The sequence below is a fragment of the Lucilia cuprina genome, chromosome 6 (assembly GCF_022045245.1).
Source record: "Lucilia cuprina isolate Lc7/37 chromosome 6, ASM2204524v1, whole genome shotgun sequence".
In the NCBI taxonomy this organism is placed as follows: Eukaryota; Metazoa; Arthropoda; class Insecta; order Diptera; family Calliphoridae; genus Lucilia; species Lucilia cuprina.
Window position 1 is genome coordinate 1,102,235 of NC_060954.1, and position 22,603 is coordinate 1,124,837.

General features: G+C 27.2%; 2 protein-coding genes across 18 annotated transcripts in view; both read right to left on the reverse strand.

The window, feature by feature from the left end:
- Nucleotides 1-22,053, reverse strand: part of LOC111677035 (serine/threonine-protein kinase MARK2) — a 35,311-nt gene extending 13,258 nt beyond the window's left edge. For 8 of the 17 annotated variants that reach the window (XM_046953847.1, XM_046953846.1, XM_023438066.2 and 5 more), the window contains exons 1-10: nucleotides 6,463-7,583; nucleotides 6,071-6,286; nucleotides 5,217-5,437; nucleotides 4,846-5,127; nucleotides 4,540-4,733; nucleotides 2,731-2,843; nucleotides 2,404-2,587; nucleotides 2,129-2,246; nucleotides 1,408-1,535; nucleotides 1,168-1,324 (exon numbers count right to left, since the gene is read on the reverse strand). In XM_046953847.1, coding sequence (XP_046809803.1) covers nucleotides 1,168-1,324; nucleotides 1,408-1,535; nucleotides 2,129-2,246; nucleotides 2,404-2,587; nucleotides 2,731-2,843; nucleotides 4,540-4,733; nucleotides 4,846-5,127; nucleotides 5,217-5,437; nucleotides 6,071-6,286; nucleotides 6,463-7,383 — 2,534 coding nt within the window. In that variant the 5' untranslated portion in view covers nucleotides 7,384-7,583. The other 9 variants (XM_023438070.2, XM_046953849.1, XM_023438069.2 and 6 more) reach the window with 6 other exon arrangements.
- On the reverse strand, nucleotides 18,191-20,899 carry LOC111677039 (meiotic recombination protein W68). Its single transcript, XM_023438078.2, has 2 exons — nucleotides 19,087-20,899; nucleotides 18,191-18,871 (listed from the first exon to the last, which is right to left on the reverse strand). The coding sequence occupies exons 1-2, from the start codon at nucleotides 19,556-19,558 to the stop codon at nucleotides 18,231-18,233; spliced, it is 1,113 nt and encodes a 370-aa protein (XP_023293846.2). The 5' UTR covers nucleotides 19,559-20,899; the 3' UTR covers nucleotides 18,191-18,230.
- Nucleotides 22,054-22,603: the final 550 nt, after the last annotated feature.

Below are 22,603 nucleotides of genomic sequence, written 5' to 3' on the forward strand. Positions count from 1 at the left end.
TGAGTGATACTTGATCATCAACAACCCAAAAATTATCCTTAAACATAAATACTTCTTTCCTTTCTTCCTTCCTTCTTTCCCTTTTTCTTCTTAATTGTCTAAAGTAACTGTTAAAAGTTAAAAGAAAATTTGCTACCTTAACACCCTACACTATGAAGAAAATCTATACCTATTAAAGTCCATTTTCAACAAAAATAAACAAAATTTAAAATTAACAAAAAAAACTTTAACTTTAGTTTAAATTATAGCCCTTTTAATGTTTTTGTTTTGTTTAAAGTTTTATATAAGCAATTGTTTATTAAATTTAGTTTTAGTTAACGCTTTTGTTTTTGTTTTTTTTAATTAAAGATTAACTAGTATTGAATTTTCTTAGATTATTTTTTATTTTATACTCACCGAGTTGTGTATTATTTTTGAGGGCATTTTTTTTGAATTGTAGAACCATTTTGAAGATTTAGAAGTTTATGTAATTTTTTGTTTTGTTTGCAAAAGAAGTTTTACAAATTGATTTAATGATAAAAATAAAAAAAAAATAACAAGATAAAAATGAAATATCAAAATAATTAGTGCTGTCAAAGTTGATGGTTTTTAATGTGAGATTAAAAAGAGCAAAAGGCCTAAAATAATAATAATAATTGATTTTGTTTTAATTTGAATTATTTGATTGCTAATAAAAAGCCATAAAAATTATTATTAATCGTGTATGCATGTTTATTAAAACTGACTCAAGAGCAACAAGTAACTTAATGGAGTTGATGTTGATCAAGTTGTTTTATTATAATGCTTTAATCCACCAATTTACAAAAAGTATTTTGTTTTTTATATATTTTAAAATTAGTACAAGTGAGTACGAATGAATAATGAAAAAAGTTTGTTACACAAAATGAAGAGATTTACGAAAATTTGTTAATTTGTTGCTTAATTTAATGTGTTTTTGTAAATGTTTTAAAACATTTAGATGAAGAAAAAAGTGTAGTATGAATGAAATGTGTGGTGATTTTGATAGCGAATTTTTCTTTTGATTTTAAGTATGTAACTTAATGCGATACTTAAAATGACAAAGAAGAATAATAAAAAGAAGAATGTTGAGGATGGGAAAAGTTAAAGGAATTGGAAATGAAGCGAAAATATAAAGAAACAAAAAAACATTTAGACATGTATACATACTTTGAATCTGTTGAAATTGCATTTGTTTTCTCGGTTGAAGAAGTCTTCTCGTATAGTGTTGTTGAGCGTCGTGGCATCATGCTAACAGTAGCCGAAGGACGATTACTATTTGGTGGATCGTATTTGGGTGTAGAACGGGGTTTGGGACTACTAATAGCTGTAAGTTATTTGAAAAAAAAAAAAAAGAATTATATAGTTATTTATATTTATAAATAAAATAAATTAAACTCTAAAACTTACAAGTATCTGCTGTTGCTAATAATTTATGTGTGGCAGATGCCGGCCTTTGATTTTGAGCCGATAGTCGTGCTGTATTTTCTTTGATTGTAGCTGAATCTATGGTGTTTTGGCGCTTAAAGTTGCTACTTCTGTAAAGTTTATAAAAAAAAACATTCAAATTTATTTTCAAACTAATTTTTTAAAAAAAATTCAAAATTTGTTGCAAATTGTAGGAAATTAGTTACTAAATTAAACTGAAATTATGTTTTCTTAAATTCTTATGTTTAAGAGATTATTTTTAAAGTTTTAAAATATTTTCGAACATAAGTTCGAAATTTCGAATTTAGCTAAAATTATGTTTTCGATGTATTCTAATGGTTGAGAGATTATATTAACAGCTTTACATTGTTTTGAACTTATTTTCTAATTTTCGTTCTAAATATGAAAAGTTTACATTTTGAAAATAATTAAAATTTTCAAATTCAAACTGAAAAATTAAAAAAATTCGAACTCTTTTAGAACTAATATTATAGTTTTATGAGACCTCAAGATAGAGAGATTGTTCTAAAAATTTTTCGAACATAGATTCGAATTTATAAAAACTGTGTTTAAAAATTCTTGAAAATTTCAAAATTATTTTCAAAATTAAACAAAAATATGGAATAAAACTTTATTCCTTATAATCTAGAGACATTTTAAGAATTTGTACCCTTTCAACAACAAAATTAAGTTTTCAACTTACATTGAAGATCTTTCTGCAGATGATCCAGTACCAGCAATTGCATAATTAGTGCTGGACGGAACGGTACCAGCTGTTCCTGTGGTAGCAACGTGACCAGCTGTATTACCAGGAGCAACACCTTTAACAAAATAGAAACAAAAATAATAAATTAAAATTAAATATTTTCTCACCACAAAAAGAGACAAAAAAAAAAACACAACAACAATAAAAATTGCAAAATACATAAATTATAATAATAATAATAACAATAAATACATAAAATAATTATAACGTACGTAGTGTATCAGCCCCTGAAGATGCCCTTCTACTTGGTTTTGTACTAGAAGCAGAAATGCTTCTATGGACACCACGGTGTGTTGGGCTTTGCACAGAAGCATTTGCAGATATAGCTGTCCCATCATTACCAGATATATTGCGCAAAGAAAGTGAAGAGCCAGATCGAGAACCATCACTTTCAGGCTATAATTAAATCATCATCAACATCATCACAACAACAATTATATTAAAATAAAACTCTTCATCATCTTCAATTGTTTTACACAGAGTGAAAGGGAGAAGAGGAGAGAGAGAGAGTGATTTCATTTAGGGTATTTGCTACTTACATCAGTACTTTTTCTTCCCAGCAATAAATACGTTGCAAACACATCATCATAACGAACTTGTGATAATGAAGCTTCGATTTCCTGCCTATTATAGCCCATTGCAACAAGAGCTTCTATAAGTTGTTTTAATGTCCAAATCAGTTCAAGAGTGGAGAGCGAGAGAGAAGACATGCGAAAAAGACATTGAAGCATTAGAGGGACGTTTTTGTTAAATTTATAAATACATATTACATATTTAAAAGGTAGTAGTTGTAGTAATAATTTAACAAAATAATTATTTTCTTTTTGTTTAACAATAACAATTTCCACAACTCCAATCAAATCAATTGATTTTGAGTTAAAAAAAAAAAATAACATTAAATTAAAATTGTACTCTATGAAATTTTGAAGAATTCTTTTGATTTTGTTTACCATGCCAATTATGAGAATAAATGAAACGCTACATGCTAATAGTAATAATAATAGTAGTAGATATTTTTAAATTATTATTATTTTGAATGATGTACATATGATTATTATTTTTGTATAATAGTAAGTAGATAGATAAATAAATATTGGTATAAATTAACACAGCCATCGACGTCACTCGCAAAACGAGTGCAAAACAAATTTAACTACTATAGTCTTCTATTTAGCTATAAATAAGCGGAATTTTTTTTTTCAACTTGATCAACTTTCTTTAATTTTTATTCCTATTTCTTATTTCTTTTTATTAGACTATAATAGTATGATAAAATAGTAGGTACATATGTTGCTATGTAGGTAAGTATATATTGTAATATGCGTATTAAGTGATTTAAAGAAAAAAATCCTTTAAAAATGGCTAAAACTTTTTTTGGTATTTCTTTTTTTTTCGTTAGCCATAGTTAAAAAGAGTAAAATGAAATTTACAATATACATACGTAACGTAGGAAGTAAGTATCTCTTTAACTGATAACTGAGACAAACGACATTACGACTACGTACTCAACAAAAGCTGATGAAGTTTATTTTGAAGTAGAATTAGAAGGCAAGGCTAGTAGTGTTTGTGTAATAAATATTGACATATTGCGTGAAAGGAATTTGTGAGCTAATAGTGAACGTTTGATAAATAAAACATTTTGTTACAAAATTTTAAATTTAAAGAAAGTAAAAAAAAACAAAAAGACAAATACATTTACAACAAACGATATATAATAATCCAAACTTGTGAGCGCTACACGTAAAAACAAGAGAAAAAAAGTAATATATACACTTGGAACAACAAAGTGATGGTTGAGGTTGAAGGTTCCGATGTGCCATAGCTGTATAGTTTTGCTTTGCTTTATTTTTGTTTCATTTTTTTAAATATTGTTGGTGATGGGATGAACAAATGTTTTATAGATGATAATGATGTTGAGCATATGATATGTAATGTATGTAATGGTTAGGTCAACTGAATATGAATGAGAATGGTATACCTTTTCTAACAAACTTTAAATGTGAAATGTGATAACAAATGATCATAGAGGATTGTCAAAAGAATTATAAAATCGTGGGAAAATGTTGGAAAAATTTTAATATGGAGTATAAGAATAAAAAGAAATGAAATAATGTTAAAATGAAGCTTTATAAATTATTTACACATGATGTATTCAATATCAATTGCTTGTTAGAAAAGGTATTTAAGGTATCTATTGATTTCTGTTTTATTATATCGTTCGTTCGTTATTTAGTTTGTCCGTTTACATTTCATTTTGGGAACAACAGCTGTACATAATAATGTTTGTATACATAAAACAGTTAAAAGTGGAAACAAGAAGTTAATTATAATGGCTTTGTATACAGTACCCGTCTTACCTATCCGTTTGACATCGGCTAGGTCTTGCTTAGGCTCAATATAGGGTTTTAATTCATCATCTTCAAACCCCATATTCATCCATTTATCACTCATAATCGTTTCGAGACTAGCACGTTTAGCCGGATTCAATACTAAAAATTTACGCAAAAGATTTTCACAGTCAGTAGACATGTAGAAGGGAATCCTGTAAATTTTCAAATAATCAAATAGAAATTCATTAAATTAGTAGAAACAAGAGCTGAAGATTTTTGTTGTTAAAATGAAAAAAAAAATATATATATAGAAGGATTAGTGACCTATATTTGCCTCTGAGCACACGTTCCCGCAGTTCTCGTAAAGTGGAGCCATCAAAAGGCAATGACCCACTTACTAGGGTATAAAGTATAACACCCAGGGACCAAACATCCACCTCAGGACCGTCGTATTTCTTGCCCTGAAATAGTTCGGGTGCAGCATATGGGGGACTGCCGCAAAATGTGTCCAGCTTAGAACCAGGCGTAAATTCATTTGAAAAACCAAAATCTGCTATTTTTATATTCAACTCACTATCTAACAGCAGATTTTCGGCCTTTAAATCTCTGCGAGAAAGGTTTAAAATAATAATAATGTATTAATTTCTTTGCATAACAAATATAAAGTGTTTCAAGTATTTGTGTATATTATGTACCTATGTATTATACGTTTCTGATGACAATATTGCACAGCTGAAACAATTTGCCGGAATTTAACTCTTGCTTCTTTCTCTTTCATGCGGCCATGTAATACCAAATAATCAAAAACTTCACCACCAGAGGCATATTCCATTACCAAATACAAAGTCTTTTCGGTCTCAATTACTTGGAAAAGTTTCACAATATTGGGATGATCAAGCATTTTCATAATTCTGACCTAAAATTTTTGAACAAAAAAAATTAAATAAAAATATAAATTTGTCTTAATTAAAACGAACTATCTATCGTTTGCTGTTTCATTATTAAGCTTTTTTTAATTTATTGGCAAGTTGTATTGATATTTTAAAAAAAATTAAATTTAAAAGCTTTTTTTATATTCTTTTCATATTGAACAAAAGTGATTGGTGTGTTTCAGTTATTGCATTTGTAGGTTGTACAATGGTCTGCTATAACAATCATTAAAAATAATTACTACTTGCAACATAATCAAAAGGCAATACAACATATTACCTAAATGTCAAAATTAAACATGAAACAATCATTTATATGTAATACATATGTTTGTATGTATGTAAGTACGATTATGAAATTTTAAATTGTAATACACAATAAGCTTTATATGCTTATGAGTGTGTGAGAGCTACAGTTTACTCAATTAAGTAAATTATTAAATTAAAGAGATTTTTCTTCTCTTTTTTGCAATTAAATTTTTGCGACCTTTAACTTTTAAGGTTTGGAAACACCAACTTTTAGTTTTTAAACTAACAATGACTGACTATTGTAAATTCATTAATTGGTGAAAAGTCAATATAAATCATTTTTCTAAAAAAAAACTTAAAGTCAAACTTACCTCTCTAAACAATTTCTGTAGCGAACCCGGATTCAATTGGGTTTTGTCAATAATTTTTATAGCCACCTCTTTACCGGTGGGCAAGTGTTTAGCTAGTTTAACTTTTGCAAAATTTCCTTTGCCAATTGTCTTAATGAGTTTGTATTTGCCAATATGCTCTTCGGTAGCACGCCAACGCATTGGTGCACTGCTGCGAATAGCCATATTAGGAGATCCCTTTAAAAAGTTAAGAAACGATATAAAATTAAAGTAAAGAACATTATTTCAAAAACCTAATACATAGTAAACATAAAAAATCAAGAGATTTTAGAATTTCCGAGACAATATTATAATTATTTTAAGATTAAACAAAAGTTAATTGTTTATACTTAGTTTAATTAGTGTTAAATTACCTTTTTATTTTTTGACTTAGCTGAACTATCCGATTCTTGTTTTTTAAATTTTTCCGCCTTACTCGTAGCCACTATGGGCAGACCACCATTTTCCATCATTGTTACCACGACCTTATTATTTGTAGATGCCACATTAGCCACTTCTTTCACGGGTGTCAATGTTGTGAGGCCATCGTGTTGTTTTAATTTTTCACTTATCTTTCTCTCAATATAACTAAAATCCTTGTTGTAATTGTGTAATTGTTTGATTGTGGCCGGTGTATGAGATTTGGAACGTTTTAAAAATTTCAACATTTGATTCTTTGCTTTGGTAGGTGGTGCTTGTGATTCTTGCAATGGCATCGTCTGTAATTTATCTCCTGTGGTAATAATTGTTCGACTGTTATTATTTGTACTACTGCCATCATTGCTGTTGGAATGAATTGTTAACGAGTTGCGATTGAAGTTGGTATCTAAAAGCTTTTTGCTCACATTGGCTTTATCGAGAACGTGTAAACGACGATAGTTGCCATCAGCTAAACGCACATAACAACCCTCGGACATTTTGTGATATGAATCGGTGGGCAATTTATGAAAGTTGCCCTGAGGCGTGCGATAGTAGCAGTAGTCGGTTTTATGATAACCATTCTCAATGGCTGAACTCATTTGCTGTTCATTTGTTTGTTTTGAAACAATTTCGAGTTTTTTTAACTCATTTTCGGCATTAAAGTTTAGGGTGGCCGCAGCCATGGTAACGGGTCGTATACGATCGCCTGCAATAAAGTGTAAATCGAGTACTTTGCGAGTATTAGCAGCGTCTCCACTTGCAGCAGCATTTTTTCCCGGTAAAGTGGCATTTTTTCTGTCGCGGTAAAGTACTGATTGGCTGCCAGTAATATCGACATTGTTGCTATTGCTGTGTGTGCTACTGGTCTGGCCCATATTAATTAAAAACGTGTTCTTATGTACTACAAACCAGTTTCTCACATGGGCACATTATTTCTCCTATGCTTTCTATGATTTATTAAATATATTGAATTTTTTCTTTAAAACTTTGCTTTTTCACATTTGTTAAGCGCTTTATAATAATTTGTTCTCTTTTGTAAATGTATTTTAGGAAATGAAAAAATAAAGAAAAAAAACTGAAAAACGTATTTTTTTCCTTTTATTATTATCTTATTATATCTTTGCGTTTGCAAAAATGTACGTACGAACGAATGAACGTGTGGTAAATAGATAAAAATATGTACAGACGTAATTAGTAGTACATGTAGTTGTTGTTGTTTTTGTTATTGCTTTTGTTTTTGTAGGTGTCTTTAATTTTCAATTAGTAGTAAGTAAACCACTATGCAGAAATTACACAAAACAAAAAAAAAAAAAAATACTGATAAAAAACCAAACACTTTAAACAATTTATTAACTATTTATGTATGTATGTACGTAGTATATTGCCTTCTTAAAATAAATATTTATATTTCAGTTTATAAAGTTTAATAACACTTATTTTCATTTTAAAAAATCTTTCTTTTTCTTTCTTATGAGGTTGAGTGACTAATTCTTTTTTAAAAAGAATTAAAAATGAACAAATTTATTTTTGAATTAAATATTTCAATATTTTTTAGTTGGATTGTTGTTGTTGTTTTTATAGATGTCAAACTTTTTTTTCTTACTCAAGTATCAATAACACAAATGATTTTGTTAATCTAAAAACAAAAACAATACAAAAAGAGGAAGTATTGTCAGTCATTAGTTAGTGTAAATAATATCTTCTAAGTCAGTGTTTAATAACAACGATTAGACTGATTTGTAATACAAGTATCTCTCTATCTATAAAACATACAAACAATATTCATTCATCATACACATGCATGTTAAAAGGTGTGATGATCTATCTATACATATTGTGTTGTACATATGTATGTATGCAGGAACATCTAACCGTATGAATAATATTTTTCTCATATGAATAAGCTTTTATTTTAAATTGAATCATACGTAAGTACATACATAAGTATGAACGTGTGTATTAAAATATGTAGATATGTAGCTCTATCTACGTTAGGTATTTGTATCTGTTAGTTTGTATTATTGTTTATGTAGAAAATGTTGTTCATATTGGTTTTATCTATGTCTTATACTCTTTTTCTTTTTTCTCTCTCTCTCTAGTGTCAATCGAAAACATGAGCCCTTGCTGCACATTTTAAACAGGGATGGAAATTTTTTAAAACTTTTATTAACATAACTTATTAGCATTCCTAAAACGTATGTTTTGTTTTATAATTTTAATAATATTTAACTATATTTAATAACATATTATTTTCCTTAGTTAACAATTAAACATGCAATACAGTGTTTAACTTTTTATAAAAGTCTTTTTCTTTTATCTTACTTTTTTAAAGAAAGTAAAAGGTTTCGTCGGACAATTTCTTTTAAAAAAAACTCAAAAATTTCAAAGTTAACTTTGATAAAATATCTTAGATTTGTTTTCATCAGCTAGTTTTAGTATTATATTCAAAAAATTCTTAAAAATATATTTCTAGTTTTATTTTTAATAAATTTTATTACTAAGAAGTCTTAACATAATGCAAACTTTCACCAAGATTAAACTGACTAAAAGTTAAGACTGATTCTGCAACATGTCTCTACAACATTTATAAAAAACAACATGTAGTTTATTGTTAGTTTAACACGCTGCGACTATCAAATCTATCTATTGTTTGATGTTTACAACAAAACTGTCTTATCAGCTGGACTAACTAACATTAACTTCTAGTTAAGCTCACTGTGTTTTGAGCTCTCTAGAGATTTCATTACAACAATATGAAATATTACAATCTTAAACTTGTTTTTTTTTCTTCTTCAAATATTTACCACTTATATAATAAAAGGTCAGAGTTGACAACTTCGTGTTAATCTCTCTTTTAAACAAAATAGTGTTTATCTAATTTTAATTAAAATGTTATAAAACTTTTTTCAGTACATTTTTAAAATCTCTTAAGCTTTCACATTTTATCAATGTTGTTCACATTTCTATAAATACATTTCTTTATCAGAGATTTACATATTTTGTTTCGCCTCTAAAATTTAGATTAAAACATATTTACGTGAAATGAATTTGTAGAAAACTTGTTATAAAACACTACAGGAAAAAGATTTATTTAAAAGGCTCTGCCAATACTTCTACTTTCTTTAAGAACATAAAACTATATAGTTTTTTTTAATTCATTTTTATTTCCATCCCTGCTTTTGTACACAGTATTTATCACTCAATATGTTATTTATTTATTGTCACTTGTTTATTTTTTGTTGTTATTTATTTACATAGTATGAAACACACTACATATGTACATTCATGTCTATGTAATACTATATCATATTTGTATGTTTGTATATTTAAATGCGTAAAATTTTAACGTTAAAAATTTCTTTCATAAAATTCTTAAGGCAATTAATTACTTTTTCATGGTTGATATTTTTTTATTAATTATATATTCTCTCTTTTTAACTTAATGCAAATTATGGCAAATAACTGTTATTTACCATAATATTTATGTGGGATAAATTATGCGCAAGAAAATGTATGACTTTATTTTGTTTATTATAGCAAATTTTCAAAATATTAGTTTGTTAAAGTAATAAGGCCATTGAGCTTTAACGTCATATATGGTACCAGGTTGGTATTTTTACTTCCCTTTTTGTTAATTGTAATTATAAATAGATTGAAATAGTTCCCAGTAGTTTACCAAGGAGCATACATATCTTTAGTTGTTGTATTACATATGTCTAACTAATTGATTGACATAAATTTATATATGAAATTTTGGGTCATTTGTCAAGTATTTGTCTAATATTAGAGAATAATAGTAGAGAAACTTGTAAACGTTGGATAGGTATGTATAAGTAATGTAGAAGAGAGGAAGTTTAGTTTTCAAAGTACTTAAGGTGGAAATAAATTGTTTCAAACATTTCCTTTGATAAGTTGTTACTTAGCTCTGTTAGGACGAGTTTTTCTGATAAAGATAATCTTCATTTTTTGTTTAAACCTGGTTTAATATATATTTCGTGTTTTTCAGTACACATTAAAGTTACTAATTATCTTAGGGTGAGTTTTTCTGATAAAGATAATATTCATTCTTTGGTTAAATCTGGTTTAATATATGTTTAGGGTTTTTCAGTTATCAGTAAAGTTGCTTATTATCTTAGTTTAACTGAGTGTAATTGTCCAATTAAACCTAAGTTATAAGTGAGAACACACAATCAACAAAAATAATAAAATAATGTATTCGGAAAAAGAAAAATATATATTTTAAGTAAATAGTAATTTTCTGATTTCTTTTATCGATATTATTACTATTTTAAATGTTTATATATATTTTTTCTAAAATTTTACATTTTACAAAAGTGATATTTGCAAAAAACAGCTGTTCAATGTTTATGTTTTTGACTGAAAAGTTGGCAATACTAAGTTAACTGATTCTAGATGCATAACTGAAAAACACAATTATTTGTTAAAGTGTGCCTATATTTATTCCAAGTTTAATCTAACAGTAGGTTAAAACTAGTTTAACTGAGTAGTAAGAAACCCGACCTTAGAGTAATCAAGTAATCTGCAGATATTGTAGTTGCTGTAGAATATCTCCTTAGTTAAGGTTATACAGACTGTACACTACGAGTATAGCTTTACTTGGGTCCAATTAGGTCCCTTAAACTTTAGTCAGAAATACAGTTAAAATTACTGCAGGGTTATATTAACAATACAGGCACATACAAATACATATAAACGAAAAGTCTTAAAATCACGCATAACTAAAATACTAGTTTGTAAACTTTTTTATGTATTTCATTTGTTATTTGTTTTAAATTATATTTTATGTTTAACATTGTTTTATATTTTTCATTATTGATTAGTTTAACAAAATACAAAAAAAAAATATTGAGGAAAAACAAAACAAACTAATAAAAAAAATCCCTCTTTAAAAGTGTTACGTAGAAAAGCTAAATTGGCATCACTAAATGAAATCGAGCTTATAACACACATTCACACACATTAACACAAATAAACAAGTGAACATGAGAATTTTTTTACAAGTATTTGTTGTTATTGCTTTGTTGTTGTTTATCTGTTCATTACTTCATTCGTAGGTTCAGTTTATCATCGTTTTTCGTTTAAGTTCGCGTTTTTTTTTGTTCGTGTGTATTTTTTTTGTTTTTAGATTTTTTAAAACGTTTGTATCTTTTTTTGCTTTTCTTTATTTTACCCAATTCTTTATTTGAAATCTTTATTTTTTTTGCACTTTTATTTCAACGTTCTTTCTTAATACAAGTTTTTTTTAATTTTTTTGAGATATTCTTCTCTATTGTATAAATAACTTGAACATTTGCTCATCACCAACCAACCATTATTATTAGTATTATTATCATTAACAAATGGCCTTTGTTATCTAACTATATAAAATATTTTAGTATTATTATCAATTTTCAACCATCCCATCATCATACTTGAAGAGGAGCTTAATAATACAATAACAATCAATGATTACACTCATCAATCTTTTGTAAATACGAGTTTTTTGTTTCGTTCTTTTCTTTCTTTCTTCTTAAAAAAAAAGTAAGAAAGTAAGCAAGTGAGAGAATATTTTATTTTTTCGAAAGTAAAAAAATAAGACAACTACTATTTTTAAACTTAAACACAAAAAAATATATATATATATCACAATCACAAATAACGAATAACGTATTCGAAAAACATATCTTTGCGTTTCGAACACCACAACAACACAACACAAGTCCGACTGTCTGAGTATAGTAAATTGGCAATTTATATTTTAAATTAACTACTACTCTATATGTACGTTTTTTTTTTTAATTTTTTTTATTTATTTTTATTATTTTTAATAGTAGGTATGTAGTATCTCATACAAAGCTCCTATAAATGTATTTAACGTAGATATAGATAGAAAGATATATAGATAGAAAATATATATATAAAAAGATAACTAACTACTAAAATTTATTTACTCGTCGTCGTTGTTGTTGTTGTTTTTGATACGATCGCGTTAATATAAAAAGTATTATCTAAGTATAATGAGACTTTTTGAATATTAATATAATAATAATTACGAGTACGAACGATGATGATGTTGTTGATTATAATGATGATGATTGTTTGTTTCTTTGTAAGAGTATTTTGATTTAATAAAAAAAAAATTGTTCTATTTATTGTTATTTATTTACTGTTGTAGTTGCTGTTGTATTATGAGTATTGTTATAGTTATTATTTATTATTATTATTAATTTTATTTTGATATTGTCTTTTGTCGTTGTTGTTGTTTTTCTTTTTCTTTTTTTGTATTATTGTGGTCGGTGGTGCCGTTGTTTAATGCTAACTTTATACTAAAAATTTAAATTGATTTTAGCTGCTGAAAAACATGTCTCAATACGAAACCAGTCAAGTGTTTTAGTAGAGACTGACTGCCTTGCTAGCTTGCTGGCTGACTGGTAATGGTATTTGTATGTATGCATGCATGTACATATGTATGTGAATATTTGTAGATTTAAACACACAATTGCAAGTAGACCTTTGTGTGTATGTAGTTACACATCTACAAACGTATGACAATGAACTCGTCGTCGTCGTTAAGCTTTTTTTATAAATTTATCTGTCTCTTCTTTGTGAAAGCTTTTTTTCTTGTTTAACTTATTGAGTAGCAGTAGTAGTAGCAGTTGTAGGAATATGTCTCAAAACTTTTTTTTACCTACAATTGATGATTGTTACTTCTTAGATACGTTAAATTCCATATCCGTTATTTAATACTCGATATTATAAATAGCAGTTGTGGTCAAAATAAAACTTAAAACTATTGATCATTATACATATATTCATTCGGTACATTACCCAACGTTAATGAATAATATTTCCCATTGATGATTAGTGTTTTAATTTTATATTTATAATATACATATATTAATCGTTTATTTATGGCTTATTAAGTACTTTTTCCATACAAAATTCGTATATTAAACCATTCATATAGAAGTTAGTCTTTAAAAAGCTTTTTGTGGAAATAAGTCAAGAAGTCAAAGTCGACTATTTTGTTCCAAAAAAGTCGATAACTCGACAATAGTCTATGAAAAAAGTCGACTTTGTAAATAAAAGTCGAAAAAAAGTCGGGAAATCTCGAAAATAGTAGAAAAAAGTCAAAAATAGTCGAAATTTTTAAAAAAAGTGGAAAAAAGTCAAAAACTCTAAAATAGTTGGAAAAATTCGAAAAAAGTGAAAAAAATTGTCGAAAAAGGTAAAAAAAAGTCGAAAGAAGTCGAAAATAGTCAAAAAGTAAGAAAAAGTCGAAAAAAATCGAAAAGTCGAAAACTCGGATAAAGTCGAAAAGTGGGAAAAGGTCGAATGTTTATTAAATGCTAAAAGTCTAAAAGTAGACTTTTAACTAAATGAAAAAAGTCGAAAAATCGATTACTAACTAAATGCAAAAAGTCGACTTTTCGTTTCAACTATAGAACCCTATTCGAAACAACATTTTCTTATAAATATATTGAAAACAAAATTTTATATTTATTTGTTGTTTTCGGTATATTTGTAAGAATGAAAATGTACTTTCGCATTTAGAGAAACCGGCAGTGAATTTTAATTTTTCTAATATAAGTTCAAATTTTCTAAAATCGACCAAATTTAAAAATTATATTTTAAACAGTTTTAAAGTTTATATTAAAACTAAGTTTTTATTAAATGGTTTAAAGCTTAAAAAATTCATATAGTCATTATTTAAAAAAGGTTTTTTTTAAAAAAAAAAAAGTGTTTAGAAAAAAAAAACAATTTTCATTTTTTTTTTTTTTAATTTTCTTGTAATTTAAAGATTATTTGAAATTATTGACTTTTTTAAGGCTGTGCTATTAATTTGTCTATTGCTGTACATATTTATGTGCTAGTAAACTAAAAACCTTTGTTTTTATTTTCTCTCTCTTATTTACATGCACTTATAGAAATTAATTTTACAGACAGTGTTGCCAAACACATTTTGAAAATTGAATTTAAATGAAATTTAATTCATATTACCTAGATTTTAATTTATTATCAGTAATTATCTAATTTACTTTTTTAATAAAAACTGTTATTAAAAAAAATAACTTATTTGTTTTTGGTTTAATTGAAAGCTTAATAAATTTTGTTAAAAAACAACAAAATATTGAAGTGATTATTTGATAAATCTTAAATTTTCAACCACTCAAATCTAAATCAAGTTCTAAATTTGATTTAAAAACTTTTTTTAAATAAATTTTACCCATTTTTCTTATAAACTCCCACAAAATGGTAATATTGTTTAAAAAAGAGCAAAAGTAATTTTTTTAGTGTTAAAATTTCTCTCATCTTCTGTTTCATTGAAAAATGTTTATATTTGAGCTATAACGTGACAAATAGTAATTAAATTAATTATTCAATAAAAAGCTTTTGAGCATAACAAATTTATTACTATTCAAACAAGTTATAAACAAATTCAATACTATTTATATTATAAGCTTTTATACTCAACTACATACTACATCACTCTCTTTCTCTCTCTCTCTCTCTTAGTGTTTTTAATCCTTTATGTTAGAGTGATCTCTAAGCTTAATGTGTAGAACGGAAATAATCAATTGCAACTGATCCCTAGATTATTTTTTAGACGATCAATAATTAATAAAAAGCAAAAAAATTTAGGGTATGAAGGAAAATTTTAAATATTTTTAGGAGTAAAATCTTTAAAAACTAATTTTTACTTTATATAAAGCCCATAACGTTAATTAATAACAATTGAAATCAAATCAAATTTTCCAACCCTGTTAATAAACTAAAAAAGAGTACATTGCAACAAATTAAATTATTAGTGCACATTTCTCACTCTACATACAATACAATACAAAACATTCATTCATATGTAAGTTGTTGTATCATTACTACTTACATACATTGTATTTATGTATGTTAATAGTTTTGTTTTTATTACAACATCAATAAAAACAAATGTTCATAATTTTAACTTGTGCTTTTTAATTTTTTCTTTTCTTTTTTGTTTATAATGTATGTAAACAATACTTAACTAAAAAAAATCACTATAATTTTTTTTTAATAAATGAAATATTATACAATTTTATATCGCATTTAACCCAAAATTTTTTTTAACTATATTGCCAAAACTTTTAATTGAATCTAAATTTTCTCATTATACATTTTTTATGAAATTGTAGTTTAAAAATGAGGAGAACTTTGAAATCAAAATAGCAATACTTTGAAATTGAAAGAAAAACTTCTATATAAACTCACAACAAGTGGTTAATTTTAAAACCTTACTTTAAAGACAAAAGATTAAACTTTCAGAGGACTTTCTTCAAATTTTGTTAGCCTGTGTAATTAGTGTTAACCAGTGCACTAAACATTAAAACTGATTCGATAATTATTATTGTAAAAATTAAATCCTACAACAATTACACAAGCCGACAGTCCTATTTGAGACGTTATCTAAATGTCCTTACCGTTGGCTTCAATATAAACGTTTAATTAATCTGAAGTTTAAAATGACAACGAAAAAAACTTCAACCGACAATGTCTCGTTAGTAAAACATGTTTATGGAAATAAGGGCGGGTTTTTCTAATAAAGATAATCTTCATTCTTTGTTTAAACCTGGTTTAATATATCTTTCGTGTTTTTCAGTAATCAGTAAAGTTACTAATTATCTTATTTTAACTGAGTGTAATTGGCCAATTAAACCTAAGTTATAAGTGAGAACACACAATCAACAAAAATTATAAAATAATGAATTCGGAAGAACAAAAACTTAATATTTTAAGTAAATAGTAATTTTCTGATTTCTTTTATCGATATTATTACTGTTTTAAATATTTACTTATATTTTTTCTAAAATTTTACATTTTACAAAAGTGATATTTGCAAAAACAGCTGTTTATTGTTTATGTTTTTGACTGAAAAGTTGGCAATACTAACAAAGTTAACTGATTATAGATCCATAACTGAAAAACACAATCACCGGTTAAATTCGACCTAAATTTGTTCCGAGTTTTACCTGACACGAAGTTTAGCCTAGTTTAACTGAGTAGTAAAAAACTCGCCCTAACTCTAAGAACCAATGATTCCTATGTTTGCCTTAAAATAAAGACGAAATGGTGGAAAAATTATATCAAATAGGAAACAACCTTAATGTAAAAGCCATACTAAAGGCATCAATTTAAAAATGCAGATAATATCATCGCTTGTAATCGAAAGACGGTTATTACTAAACAATTAAATATATATATTTCGCAAATTTATCCAATAAAAACTTTTCAAATAAAATTATTGTCCTTATTATAATTATCTCGGAAATTCTTTATATTAATCTCAAAATAAAATAAAATAAAATATAGATATGTATAATTATAATAACTTACCTTAGCTGATGATGAAGTTCTTTGTTTTAATGCTGCCGCCGTTGAATTTGAATGACCGCTAACAACATTTTTACCTATGATTGATGCTCCGCCGCTACTTACTACGGCATTACCACCACCACCACCACCGCCATGATGATGATGGTGATGATGATTGGATGATGCCGAACTGGAGGAATTTATAACGGCCGATGAACGTGAACCGTCTGTTACGGAATTTGCTCCGGCATGGCAATGATGGGATTGCGATTGGGAGGATTGTGACGGTGTTGTCGTGTGGTGCTGCTGTTGATACGAACTGTTGTTTTGTGTTTGATTTGCATTTGCTAGAGTTGTCGATGCAATTGAAGTGCAAGTGGCCGCGTTATTGGGTGGTGTTACAGTATTGGCAACGGTTGTTGTTGTGGTGACAGTCGTAGAAGGCAGTACAATGGTGTTTGCGTTTGTAGAATCATGTTGCTGTTGATGAGTATCCTGTACCGATTGCACTGAACTATTGACACTATGATGTTGTTGCTGTTGTATAGTCGATTGCGACGAACTCGATTGTTGTTGCGCTGTTTGCTGCTGTTGCGACGTTGCCGCATTTGTCGTTGGGGTTGTTGTGCCATTCGTAGTTGTACTGACGCTGTGTCCTGATGTTATAGATGATGTGAGCTTTGACGTTGCATTGCCATCATTGGCTACACTATCGGCGGGCAACGACTCAGGAACTGTTTGTAATGTCGTGCGCATTGTTGTTGACATTATTTTTAATTCATTCGTCGTCTTAATTACATATACATATACAAATTGATTAGTTGATTATGTCAAACGGGATTTTCTTTCTAAATATTGTTTGTGTCTTGTCTTGTTATGCCTTTCGTTCTTGCTTTCTTAACGAGATTTGGTTGGTACTATAAAGAGCGAACGAATGTAGTGATATCGGTTGCGTTTACGAATTAGGGGGATATTTTCTTATGATTTTCAATTATCTTAAAATACTTTACAAGCAGAGAAATATGCTTAGCCAATACAAGAGGTTAGTTTCTTATGTATTCCATATCTATCCCCAACATTTAATGGAAATGCAGTATTGTTTTAGTTTCTGTATATTTTTCTACTTCTCTATACTATAATAAGTACTTTATGTTTTATGTTTAGTTATTTATTTTATTTATGTTTTACTTTAAATTCATTTTAACACAACTCGATTCTTTAACGTAAAGCAGATGCAGATGCAATATACATATATGTCTGTGTAGCTCAAGAAATCTCCGAAAAAGTTAACAAAACTATACACCAAATCCAAAAAATAATTTCAAATGTCTGAAACGAGATAATAAATAATTTACAATTAAATATAAATTTAGAGTTATAATACTATTTGTCTCTTTATTTTGTTGACAATGTAATCGCTTATAAATAAATTCAACATATTTGCAGACATATTATCAATTTTAACTTTACACTGCAGTCTATGGAGAATCAACAACTCAGTGCGAATTTCATGGTCTATATAGGAACGATGTAAAAGTGATTTAATTTTGTTATAATCATTTTCTGCTAATGGCTCCGTCTGTGTCATCAAGTGACTGATATCAGACGGATGTATACCCAACCATTTTAATTGAGGACATGTTAGATTATTTGCATTAAGGCCTTGACGCATAGAGCCGTAGCGATAAATTAGCATAATTTCTATGCCAAATGGATCACCATCAACCAATGCATAAATAGGCAATTGATTTTCTATCCATAATTTGTGTAAAATCCATCTCGTACTTATATCAGGATAACCTCGTGCTGTTACCAATATTATGCTGCCATTTAACATTGAGAATATACCGTTAACTATGAGATTTTCAAAGACTGTGTCCTTTTCAACAACCAATACAAATTTGGCCGTTGTTACAAACTTGTCTATATAAGTGAAATTTGGTGGCATCAAAGTTGGTCCCTTATATACATCACAATCGATGACATCGCCATTACTCATATGCACTAGTAAAGGTCCTACAACAAATTAGAATTTGGTTAAGTAGTGATGTCTTATTTTTGATTATAAAAATAGTTGCTATTCACTTTAGAAATTGTATTTCAACAAGAAAAATCTATGCGAAATTTTCTAATGGTTTGACATTTAACAAAAATATAAACAATTACTGTACAAATTAAATTTAAAAAGTTCAAAGTTAAATTCTATTAAGCATTTTTATATACGTAGCTACCTGATATAAAACATTTTCCGGCTGCAAATATTCCCAAGTTCCACGATGTTGTACCTAAAGCCTGACAAACATCATTGACAGCACATTGTATTTGTAATGTTGTGCATTCTATATTAACATTCCTATAGTACAGTTGACGGTAAGTACAATGGCTCCGAGACAGAAATAGATCATGTACTTCAGCTAGAACATATAAAAACGATGCAAATCTTTTTCTACTACACAAACGCCCGTAATAAAGCTTATCTAATGATAATGTTGTTACTGATACTAATGATCTTTCTAGTGTTGATGTTGTTATTGCTGTTGTTTGTCGTTCATTGCCGCATGTATAAAATGTATTATCGTTTACTTCAAGTTCATTGTTGTTGTTATTGATATTTGAATTATTTAAGCAGATTTCCGTTTTATATCCTTGTGACAGAAAATCGTTTAATAACAATGTTATTAAATTTTCAATTTTATTTAACATTTTTTATTTGAAATTTGTAATACATCGTTTTGTGTGAAAACAGAAAAATGCTGAATAAACCGTTATATTGTAAATACAGTAGAGGATTGTTATTTACAAACAAATTTATTATTTTCTATCAACATCTACATTTAAAGAGATGAAGTCCCCTTAAATGATAAACTAATTAGGCAATCATACATTTAATCTATATTAAAGAAGACAACTCAAGTGAGAAGAAAGTAATTTACTTGACAAACATAACAAATCATATGCTCGTAGATTTAAAGTCTTAAAAAAACTGTCTCTGAATAAGTAGCCGTCACTGTAGAAACATATGCATAAACATAGAAATTACCAGACTGAATGTTTGCAACTGCAAAATATTAATTAAACTTGACTTAAAATCCCCAAACCTTACTGAAATAAAACTTAAAAATGTTAGTAACTAACTTTTTGAATTAAAACTTCTAATCAATGGTTTAACAGTCATTTTCAAAAAACAAGTATGACTTTTGTACAAATATTTATTTTCAGGAGTATTGAGTGTCAGTTTAAGAAACTATTCAGACATTTTTTAACGATATAGGTAGATCCATGATACAACCATCACGTTTCTACCTTCTTAGGGTTATATTACGGTTAGACCTACTAAAACATTTCCCTTTTAGCAATCAATAAAAGTGAATTAAATAATTTCCAAAATTTCGATCATAACTAGCCCAAGCCTATATATAATAATCGGTTCATTTGTTAATGAAAAATTCAGCTAACTCAATTAAAACTCTTAATATTAAACAAAACTAACGTAAAACTAAGTACATACCTAATAACAATTTATTTTTAAACTATCAATTAAACCACAATCGAAATATAAAATTTATATTTAATATACTTTCAAGAATTAAATAGTTAACTCTATGGAAAAAGCTTTAAGAGTTATCGATTATTGATACACCCTAATAAACACATGTTTTTTTACAAATATCTATATAAATTAACATGGATAATTATTTATTAAGAACTTTTCAAATATCTATAATCTAGACATAACAATTGTTTCATAAACCGGGTTCATTATTTAGAGGAGTACATTTTGTGGGCCAAGATAAAAGGGATTTTTTTTCTTAAAGACATATAAAATTTCGAGTATTTGAGTTGACATCAATATATTTGTAGAAGAGAGAGAAGAGGGAAAAGAGACAAAAAGAAATCGTCGTGATTATTATACCGACCAACCGACCGACATACCAGACATGTACCTCTACTACATCTTGCTGTTTGTTTGTTGTATGTATGACCCAAATAAATAAATACATTTATTTGTTTTAACAAAAATAGAAAACTTTTTTAACAAATCTTTACTTATGTGCCGCTTGTTATTAATAATTTTTATATTTAGAAAAATAAACAATATCTGTCTGATTTTTTTTTCTTTTTTCGTTAATTGATTTCTAACTTCTTTTTTTTTGCAATAATGTTTTCTTAATTTTTTTTCTTTTTCTCGTTTTTTTTTTGGATTTTCTTCTTTTATAAAACAAAAAGCTGAAATAAAACTATCATCATTGGTTCGGGTCGTTGTATACACACAATAAAAAAAAACACACAACTACACAATTTATAACGTCAACGAATGGTTAAGAAGAAAATGAAACGTAATAATTTTCTTTCTTTTTTTTTTTTGTTACTTCACCATCACACGAAAAACCGAGGTAGTTTGCTATTTAACAAAAAAAGGAGATATCGCCACTTAATGAACAACAACTTTATAATTTTTAAAGTACTTTTTATAATCGATGTTTTTTATGTATTTTATTTAATATCTTTTAGTACACGACGAATTGATTAAAACACTTTTTGATTGTTATTTAAGTTAGTTTGTTTCTGTCATTATCATGAGTGTCCAGAACGAGTGAGTAGTGACCTAATCCACAGTAATATACCAACCACCATTAACTATTTTTGATCGGGACTTTTGCACAAAACGATTTGATAACTTTAATAAAAACTTTTCATAGCCGCATAGCAGCCAAGATTTATTAATAATACAAATTTTACACCAGATATGATGAAGAAAGTATGTATATGGTTATAAGTATATATATACATCCATAGTTCGATATATATATACATATTTATATATGTATATTTATATATACATTTCTACATACGTACGTATGCATGTAGGTGTGTATGTGAAAGAGCCTCTGTAGATTGCAAGTTTTCAAGATAGTGTGTGTGTGTGCTAAGAAAAACCTTGGTTGTAGTTGTAGTCGGGGTTCCGATTTTTTCTTTTCAGTTTTTCCGAGGTATTTTTGCAAGATTTCATAAATTTTATTTGAATTAACACTTCACTTACATTAGATCTTAAGCGTTAAACAAAATTCTAACAATTTTTTATATTTATTCACTTTTAAACTATGACTTTTCCGTACGCACACTGAGAAATTCTCCACTTCACAGTAAAGCATCCGCCATATTTGATTTTCATGTATTCGTAAAGTGTTGGTAACCAGTGTTGCCACAAAACAAACACTCTCACACAAAATTTTGCTAAAATATGGACAATCAGAAAAATATTTAATCGTGTTACCATATCGTAAACAGAGTTGTATTTAAGAAGTTTTTACAATACTTTCTTTACAGCTCCCGTTAAAATAAAAATATTTATTACAAAAATTACTACTAATAATTTTTATTCTTAAGAAAATTCATTATAAATCATATGCATTTATTAATCGTTATTAAAAATCTCAATAAAATAATTTAAATTGAAAAATTAAATTTTACTTTATTTAAGTAATTATTTAAAAAAACAAATTAAGCTTTTCTGTTTTTACTATTTTTGATATTCGGATTAATAAAACTTTAATGTTAAATTTCTACATATAAAACGGTAACCCAACATATTGATATGAGAAATAACCAATCATATCAAAACCGGTATTAGATACATCATTGCGATAAAGGCAGAAAATATTATTAAAAAACAATTAAAATACAAAAAAAGGAAAAACTTTCCTGATCTAGAACAGAATTCGATCCCAATGACTCGATTCTTAATTA